Source organism: Phascolarctos cinereus, unplaced genomic scaffold (assembly GCF_003287225.1).
Source record: "Phascolarctos cinereus isolate Bilbo 61053 unplaced genomic scaffold, phaCin_HiC Scaffold_5;HRSCAF=322, whole genome shotgun sequence".
NCBI classification, from domain to species: Eukaryota; Metazoa; Chordata; class Mammalia; order Diprotodontia; family Phascolarctidae; genus Phascolarctos; species Phascolarctos cinereus.
In genome coordinates, this window is record NW_027555958.1 from 4,795,016 (window position 1) to 4,804,612 (window position 9,597).

At 50.1% G+C, this 9,597-nt stretch overlaps 1 protein-coding gene across 7 annotated transcripts in view; it reads right to left on the reverse strand.

Moving 5' to 3' along the window:
- ASB1 (ankyrin repeat and SOCS box containing 1) overlaps positions 1-8,184 on the reverse strand; it is a 30,188-nt gene extending 22,004 nt beyond the window's left edge. For 5 of the 7 annotated variants that reach the window (XR_002322079.2, XM_020974918.2, XM_020974916.2 and 2 more), the window contains exons 1-2: positions 7,951-8,184; positions 3,833-3,974 (exon numbers count right to left, since the gene is read on the reverse strand). Coding sequence is in view for 6 of the 7 variants with exons in the window: in XM_020974918.2 (XP_020830577.1) it covers positions 3,833-3,974; positions 7,951-8,083 (275 nt within the window). In the remaining variant the exon portion in view is untranslated. The other 2 variants (XM_078154607.1, XM_078154606.1) reach the window with 2 other exon arrangements.
- Positions 8,185-9,597: the final 1,413 nt, after the last annotated feature.

A 9,597-nucleotide genomic window follows, 5' to 3' on the forward strand; every position in this document is an offset into this window, starting at 1 on the left:
CTGCATAAGGAGTTGCCCGTGACTAGAATATCCCCCTTGTTGTCTCCACCACAGTCCCAGAGGAGCCCAGATTGGGAGAGAGAAGGGGCGTCCAAAGGCATCCTCTCTAAGTCCCTCACGTCAGAGAGTCAGAATCTGAAGCTCAGTGAGCATAAAAAGTTGACCCATTTCACACAGATAGTAAACGGTAGTCAGGATTCAGCCCAAGATTGAAGCTTAGCACTCTTTAGGACTCAGTTCAGGCTTCACCTGTGAAGGGTCTGGGGACCTGGCCACCTTCATTTAAGGACATCTTCATCATGAGTTATACCTCATTTTTACCTTAGAGATTTCCTTAGAATGATCCACGTGGGTTTGATGAGATGAAGGAAGAAAAATAACCAGTTGGGCTGAAGTTCCATAGACGGCACCCGGTCCATGAGAGCCCAGAGTCTCTTCTAGAGGCCCATGGGCCCCAGGCCATGATATTATATAGATGAGGAAACAGGCACAGAGAGTTAAGTGACTAGATCAAGGTAATGCTGCTAGTCAAGTCTGTTTTCTGGAGGTCCCTGGGCCACAAGGTACAACATGAAAAGCAAATACTTCTGAATAATTTTGGAGCTGGGGAAATTGAGGGACACGAAGAGTGAACGACTGGCCTACAGTCACTGCACTGACCCAGAGTCCAGAGTTTTTTCCAACTAGTGATGGGAGAGGACCCTCTGCCTACCCTCATCTACACTGCCCTCCTTCGGCCTACCCTGGCATGGCTCAGCGCTAATCAGAACCACCACAGGAGCGCACAGTGGCTGAGAACAAGGGCTAGGCATGGAAAACATCTTTGTGACACACAGTAGGCAAAGAGGAGAGCTGGGGCCAGGAGAGCTCTTGACCTGTCCGTCCTTTCTCACATTTCATTGATAAACTCATCAGTAATCTTCCTTGGGATAAAAAGGAATAAAAGATCCAATCAGGAGTTTCTCAAATCAAAGCAGTGACCCCCTGAAATGGACACTGGACCCCCGCCCTTGAAATCAGTCTGACCCCTTCCTTTTACGGAGAAGAACCCTGTGGCCCAAGGCCACACAGCAGGTTAGTGGGAGGGCCAAGATCAGATCCTCTCCCCTTCCCCTTCCAGAGGCCAGGCCAACAGCAACCAAAGTACCTCCCAGCCTGATTCGGGGGGTGGGGAGGGGAGGGGCACACATGGGGAAACGCAAACACCCGGAGAGAAAAGCAAAAGCTTCAGTTCCACAGGTAGGTCTTCCTCTTGGGTTGTGTGGTGTCCAGCTGCAGCTGCAGCCAAAGCTCGCTGGGGTTGACTTTGGCCTGAGCTCATATCCTATCGGCACGGGGAACTAATCCCTTTGGCAAGGCTGTGTGATGACCACCCTTCTCAGATTGAGCTCTGCCCTTTAAACATTGATGTCGCCCATGATGACGGAACATGCAACAACCCGTGAGGACAGGAGATGGAATCTCTAAGCCGCTGTTGGGGAAGCAGCTCGTCATTAGAATGGGTGACCTGGCAATTCATCAATTAAACTGTGTAACCTCATCACAAGAAAAGTCACTTAACTCTTCTTGGCCTCAGTTTCTTCATCTGTAAAAAAATGTGAGAGTTGAGGTAGAGCAGAGAGAATAATTTATTTGGAGTCAAAATCTAAGTCAGTTCAACACACATTTATTTTGCACCGAGTGCCGGGCACTGTATAAAAGTTAAATATCCAAAGACAGAAATGAAACTCTCTCTAGTATTCCAGGAATTTATATGCAACTGGGTTTGAATTGTCTCTTAATTAATCAGTGTGTGACCTTGAGAAAAATCCCTTCTCCTCTCTAAGCCTCAGTTTCCTCATCTGCAAAATGGGGGAGTTGGACTGGCTTATTTCTAAGGTTCTCTCAGCTCCATGTTTCAACTACATACAAAACATCTACTTTCTCCATGCCTGGGGAGAGGAGAGGACAGAAGGGCTATGAGACATGACCACTGCCCACAGGAGACTTCCAGTGTAAGACTGGACCAGGAGACTGGGCCATGTGAACACTACAAGACTCAACACGTGCAACTGATGAATGGGGCTCCAAGTTTCTTTCTAGTCTTTCCTCACTCCAATCCATCCTCCACACAGCTATCAAAATAATCTTTCAAAAATTCTTTTAAAAATATTTTTTCCCAATTACACATAAAAACAATTTTTAACATAAATTTAAAAAAAATTGAGTTCCAAATTCTCTCCCTCCCCTCCATCCCCCCTCCTTGAGAAGGCAAACAATTTGACATAGGTCATACATGTGAGGTCATGCAAAACAGTTCCATATTAGTCAAGCTGCAAAAGAACACAGATGAGAGATAGATAGAGAGAGAGAGAGAGAGAGAGAGAGAGAGAGAGAGAGAGAGAGAGAGAGAGAGAGGAAGTAAAAATAGCATGCTTTGATCTTTGTTCAAACTCTATCAGTTCTATTCCTGGAGGTGGATTGCATTTTTTATCATGAGTCCTTTGGGATTGTCTTAGACCCTTGCATTGCTGAGAAGGGTTAAGTTTATCAGTATTTGTCATCGCACAACATGGCTGTTACTGTGTACAACGTTTCCTGGTTCTGCTCACTTCACTCAGCATCAGACCATACAAGTCTTTCCAGGTTTTTCTGAAGTCTGCCTGCTTATCATTTCTTATAGCACAATAGTATTCCATTACAATCATACACCACACCTTGTTCAGCCATCCCCTTGTTCATGGGCACCCTCTCCGTTTCAAAAAAATAATCTTTCTAAAACACAGGCCTAGGCATTTATTTGATTATCCTGCTCAAAATCTTCCATGGTTCCTTGTACTTCTAGGTTCAAACACAAAGCCCCTGGCTGGCATGTAAAGCCCTCCCCCATCCATCTCCAGTTCGCTTGCCAGGCCAAATTCACATCACTCTCCTGTACACACTTTAACCTCAGCCTCTGCCTCCTCCTCAGTGCCTTCACACAGGCTAGCTCATGGCCCTCCAGCCCAGAGGGGACCCCCTCCTTATTTCTACACTTAGACTCCCTAGCTTCCTTTAGGTGCTGGTCATGTACCTCGGAGTAACCGGCCCCTCCACACCCAAGAACAAGGATTTACGTGAAAATGGAATCACCCGGTCTTTCTATTTAGGTATAAGGTAGGATCAGGACTTGGTATACCAACACTCTCAGTGTCACCAAGCCTTCTCCAAGCCTCAGTTTCCTCATTTGTAAAATGATGCCCTCACTGACGCCCCTCCCGCTCTACATGTGAGATCTTATGATACTTCCTTTTGTGGGTTTCAGGACTAGGTGGCATAATATGTAACGTAATCAACAGAAAACTGCACTTAGAGTCAAGAAGATCTGAGTCAAATCCTGATTCTGATTCTTACCAGCTGTGTGTGGGCAAGGAATTCAGCTTCTTTGGACCTCAGCTTCCTCATCTGTAAGACGTGTTGGAGCAGATAACCTCTCAGGTCCCTGCCAGCTCCATATCAGGCGGCTAATACATGTCAAGAACACTCAGAGGGGTGGGAACGCCTGGTGTGCTAACTCATTCATCAATGCAGGTTGTCAACTGTCTGTGATTTGTAGTCTTAGGGAGCTTCGGGAAGCTCAGAGACTTGCTGAGGGTCACAGAGCAGGTAGGTGACAGGATCTGAACCCACATCTCTCCATCACTCTATTCAATTCCCCACTCCACCTTGTTCTTCTGACAAAGTGAAGTCTCTAGGCAGCCCCAGGCCTGGCCTCTCACGAGCTCTGGGAAGCATCATTCAGTGTCGGGGGGAGAGAGAGGGCATGGAGGGAAGTAGTAGCTGGGGTACCAAGGAAAGAGAGGACAGCACCCACCTCTGGAAGCTCTCCTCCTGCAGCAGGCTGCGAATGGTCTGCAGGTCGCCCACGTAGGCCGCGTCGTGCAGGCGCGTGTCTTCACAGTGCTCAATGGGGTGGTCACAGAACTGTTCCCGCAGCCACTCCTTCAGATTAGGACCTGCACTGGAGAGAGGGGGCTTCTGTTAACTAGGGAAGGGGGCATTAGAGCTTGTCCCCCAAAGGCTAGAAAGCTCAGCACTGATAATTCAATAACTGCCTTCCTCCCAGTGAATCCTCAGGTCATAGCAACGCTCCCCTCAAAATGGCATCTCCACCCTTCCATTCCAATTCACTAGTCCTCTCTGAGGGCTGTCTGAGGACCTGAATTCAAATCTTAGTTGTGCCGATTACCACCCATGTGACCTTGGACAAGACACCAAAGGTCTCTGGGTCTCAGTTTTCTATGTGTGTAAAATGGGGTGGACTGATGACCTCTGGGGTCCCTTCCAGCTCAAAAGCAATGCTCCTATGACCCTCCACTGCCCTAGCCCAGGCCCTCAGCTCTTCATGACTGGATTACTGCAAAAATTAACCAAGAATGCCCATTCTTGGGAGCCAAATGCCTAACTTCCAGTGGAAAATGGAAGTCCGAGCATCCTGGCCTCATCATTGGCCTCACCCTTTGCTCCATCCCTGGCTCTCCCAAGAGTGGTGACTGGGGAGACTGAGCTGACGGCACCAGCAGAAATGTTGGCAGGGGCCCCAAAGAGTCCATCCCCACCCCTTCTTAGTTACCCCATTCTCTCTCATCTAACAGGTCAGTGGGGGATTTAAAGGGCCAGATGGAACTGGGTCTTGGCTGGGTGATAAGAGGCTGGGAGGAGGGCTGACTCAGCTATGCCTAGAGAGAGTTAACTGGCTGGAGGCTGAGGCCACAACGTGAACTGCGGCAGGGGTCGGTCACACTGAGCCCAGGACAGCGTGGAAACCAACCACCTTCCTAAAGAGATTTCACCCTGAATGAAGCAACAAGTTAGCAAGAGAAGAACTTAATGGCACCCCAACTGGAAACCTGACCCCTCCAGTCCCCATCTACTCAGTCCTAATTCTACCCTATGGAGGAACAAGAAATCCACTCACTCTTGTGCAGGACAGACACTGAGGCCTGTGAAGACGGCCACCATGAGCGCAGGCCTAAAGCCTGGCCACCTGGAGGCCAGCCCCCAACTGACCATTATCATGCTGTGTGTGTGGGGGAAACTCACCTAACCTTTCTGGGCTTATATTAAGAAAATAAACAGAATAATACATGATTTTATTATATTATAGATAATGCTATTGTATTATAATATGATAATTACATTATAGTATATTATAATTATATTGTTATTAATTATAATGATAACATAAATAGAATAAAGGCAGGGGATCCAAGTGGAGGACTTCAGAGCTCACTTCTCCACATCTTCCACACCATCTCCCACCATCTGGAAGATCTCCCTACTCTCCTCTACTTCTTGGAATCCCAGGCTCAGCTCATCCTTCCTACAGGATCCTTCCTCTCCCTTGTTCTCCCACCCCTCCCCCACTGCCAGCCAAGGCTTCCCAGTCACTTGGTATGAATTTTGTGTTTGTTTAATTGCATGCATGCTGCTCCCTTCTCCCTCACATACATTTCCTGAAGGCCAGGACTGCTTTGTCGTTTGTTTTTTAAATTATTGTTGTGGTTACCCTAGCACATAACATAAAACCTGACACATAGCTGCTGTTTAATAATGACTGCTGAATTGAATTGCATTTTCCAATTCAGTGGGAGATGGTAAAGCCTCATGGTCAGAGAGCTAGGCTAGAAACCAAGAGAGCTTAGGTCCTGACCCTATCACATACTAGCTGTGTGACCCTCGACAAATCTACACTCTCTAAGACTCCAAATGGTGGAGAAGGTGCCAATGGGAGTTTCCTCACCAGAGAAGTGCAGTCACCAGAACACCCCTCATCCCTAACCCAATGTTCACCCCCCCAAAATCTCTTCTCAAAAGGCCCTGATCAGACCGCAAACTAAAGCTCTCTGCCATGACTTGGACTAAATAAAACTGAAAGAAAAACATAAAATCTACCAACACACCACAAAGGAAAAAAAAAAGGCTAAGAAAATTGTGCTTCACGAATGCAGCGGAACATCACTGTCCTGTAAGAAATGCAGAATGTGATGACCAGAGAGAAGCATGGAAGACTTCTATGCACTGATGCAGACTGAAGTCAGCAGAGCCAAGGGAACCAGAGACAAAGACTCCAAGGATGGTAATGGAGAGAACAAAAAATCAGAAGTGAAAGTTTCAAAATTACAAAGAGCAAGGATAGCTCAGACATGAGATTCTCCCAGTCCACAGAGTCCTTCTGCAGGAGCAGGAAGTCCATGCAGCCTTTTTCAATGTATTGATCAATGCTGACTTTTTCCTTTTTTTTGTATTTAAAAATATAAATCCATTAAATAGGATTATAGATTGAGAATACGAAGAGACTTTAGCAATTATCTTATCCAGGGATTCATAACCTGGAATCCAGGAATATTTTTTAATAATTATATTCCAATATAATTGATTTCTTTTGTAATACTGTAGGTGTTATCTTATGTGTTTAAAAACATGGTACTTGGAAAGGCTCTCTAGGACTGCTCAGACCACCAAAGAGATCTATGGCACAAGAGGAACTCTGATCTGGTCAAATCCTCCCATTTCACAGTTGAGGAAAGTGAGGGTCAGGGAAACAAAGTATCCTGCAGGACCCCAGAGTCATAATAGATGCAGAACTGGAAGGCAGCCATGATTTCTGATCATCTACTCCCACCTCCTCACTTCTGAGGGCTAGAAAGGGAAATCAGTGGCCCAAAGGTCACCCAACCTAGTTTCTTCAACTCCCAACTCCTGATGCTTCCACTAGTCTGAATCATAGAGATGAACAACTGAAGTTGGCCATCCAGAGACAGAGGCATACCTAGGATGGCAGAGCTGGAAGGGGCCAATTCAGATGGGCAAACTGAGGCCCAGAGAAGGGAAGCAACCTAAACAAGCTCACACAGACAACTGATGACAGAGCCAGGGCTAGAGCCCATGCCTTCTGACCATCCTCCACCCCTCATCCTCCCACGAAAAGTGAGCTTTCTATGACAAGAATGCTGTTCTCACCTGCCCCTAACATTCACTGCATTCCTACATTGCTCCCCATTTCTGCAGTGCTTGAAGAATATGCCCAACAACTCTAAGAAAGAGGCAGAAGATTCCCAATCCACAACCAATAAGAACGTTCATCCTCCCAGCAGCCCGGGGACAAAGGGTCTATTAACAGCCAGAAAAGGACCCTGGTCGAGAGAGGTCCAGGGTCATGCAACTCTCGATTGAGGCAGAATCTGAACTCAGCTCTTCCCAGCCCAGGTCTGGCCCTCCCCCCACCACATCACCTGGCTGGCTCCAGGTCCTTAGGGAGGCCCTGGGGACACAAAGGCACAAATGATACAGCCCCTGCCTCAGGAAACCTCAACTCTGTCAGGGAAGGAGCACGTCTTCCAGTGAGGATTCACCAAGTATCTATGGAGCTTTTACATAGCCCCACTGCTCGGGAGTGAACACTGAGGCTCAGAGATGCCCTGAACGGGCCAGGCCCACTGTCACAGCCTAGGAAGTGTCAGGCAGACCCAGGGTTTGACCTCCATTAATTCCACTACAGCAGGCAGGACTGGAATTTGACTGGCCTGAGCCTGGTCAATGACAGCGACCACAGCTGCCATTTCTAGTCCTCTGAGGTTGGCAAAGCACGTTCCCTCCTTGGCGCCTCCAGCCTCACCGTGATTGACTGCAGAGCTCCAAAGAAGGAGCGCCCAGCTCTGCTGCTGGAGGCCCGGGGATCGATGTCCCTGGGCCAGCAACTTCAGTTCCATCCTCCAGGCCCGAGCAAGGACAAGCCGCCTAGACAGGTGGCAGCTCCTCCCAAGGCAAAGGGCCCCTCCCCCTCCCCGAGTTCTGCTTGGGAAGAGCATTGGGGTGTCAGCAGGGGCGCGCCCCGACAGCGAGCTTCCCCCTAGCTCCAAAACCCGGGCCACCCCCACCCCTGCACCCCCCCCTCCCGGAGTGAAGGGGTGCCCCGGCCTGGCACATTACCTGCATTCCCATCCGTGGCTCCGAAGGGGGCCCCCCTCCAGCCACTGGGCTGCGTTTCCAGGCTGTCGCCGGGATCCCTCGGCTGGGACCCGGGGCCAGCAAGGTGGCTGTCCGGGAAGTTCTCTTCGGCCATCTGTCACCGGGCTGCAGCACCAGCCCCGATCCTTCCCCTCCCCCTAGCAGGGCGCCCCGGCCAAGACCAAGGCCATGGCCAGGGCGGCCCCTCCCTGCCCTCCTGCCAGCCCGGGCCCGCCCCGCTCGGCCTCTGCCCAGCCCTCCCCGCGCCCTATCGGCGCCGTGAGCCTCCCAGGCTGCGGCGGGGGCTGCTCGGCGGGGGCCGGGCTGCGCACGGGCCGCCGCGTCCTTCGGGGAGCCGCCCGGGCGGGGGAGGATCCCTCGGGGGAGGAAAGGGCAGTGGGCGGCTCGCTGGATCCCGCGGTCGCCGCCTGCTTAAAGGGCACCAGTCCCGAGGCCCCCGGCCAGGACGGCCCTGGGCCTCCCGCAGCCATCCGCCCGCTTCTTTGCGGCCGGGGATGTCCCAAGCCAGCGGGCCGATTTCTGATGCCGAGGGAAGCAGGATGTGGAGTGAAATCGGTGGTCAGGCCTGCTCCCGGAGGGCCCCGCCCCAGCAGATCCACGCAGGGCCCCAGTACCAGGCGCAGGAGCAGCTGGGGTGACGCACATTTGGCCTCACTCACTGCCCCTTCCTTCTCGGTCGATCGTACCCAGTGGGAGCAGCTGCGCCCCTGGCAGTAAGTGCCCAGGAGGGGAGAGGGGACCAGTTCAGCGTCAGCTGGCAGAGCAGACCACCGCGCTGCCCCAAGAACCCGTATGAGGGAGGGCAAGTGTGAGCTGGCCTCCTCTCCGTGGTTCATTCATTTTGTCGTGTTCGGAAGGACCCTTTGGGATGCAGTACCGCAAGGCCAGGCACAGAGAGACTACACTGCCTTCCGTTCAGGGCTATTATTATTATTATTATTATTCTAATTTCAGTCTGTAGATAAGCATTCAATAAACACCTATTGTGTTCCTGGCACCGGGCTAAGCACTGGGGGTGGATACAAAGGCAAAAGCCAATCCCTACCCTCCAGGAGCTCACAATCCTATGTGGGAGACGAGAAAACAAACTCACCCAAACAAGCCCTAAACAGGATAAATAAATAATCCAGAGGTAAGGCACTGGAATTCCCAGGGATTAGAGGAGGCTTCCTGGAGGAGGTGGGATTTTAACTGGAACTAGCAGGATGCAGGGGAAGCCAGGAGACAAGATGAGGAGAGAGATTGGTCCAGGAATGGGGGACAGCCAGAGAAAATGCCCAGAGATAGAGTGTTTTGTCTGAAGAACCACAAGGAAGCCAGTGTCAACGGATCATACGAGGGGGAGAGGGAGGAAGGTGCAAAAAGACTGGAAAAGTAGGGGCAGAGCAGGTGATCAAGGGCTTTGAATGTCAAGCACCATTTTGTATTTGATCTGGGAGGACATAGGAGCCACTGAGTTTAACACTAATATTTACAAACTGTTTTTAAATTTCTATCTCATTTGACCCTAACAATCCTGGGGGGTTGATAATGATAATAACTTTATGTTTTACTATTATTATCTCATTGGATTCTCAGAATAACCCTGAGAGGTAGGCACTATTATTA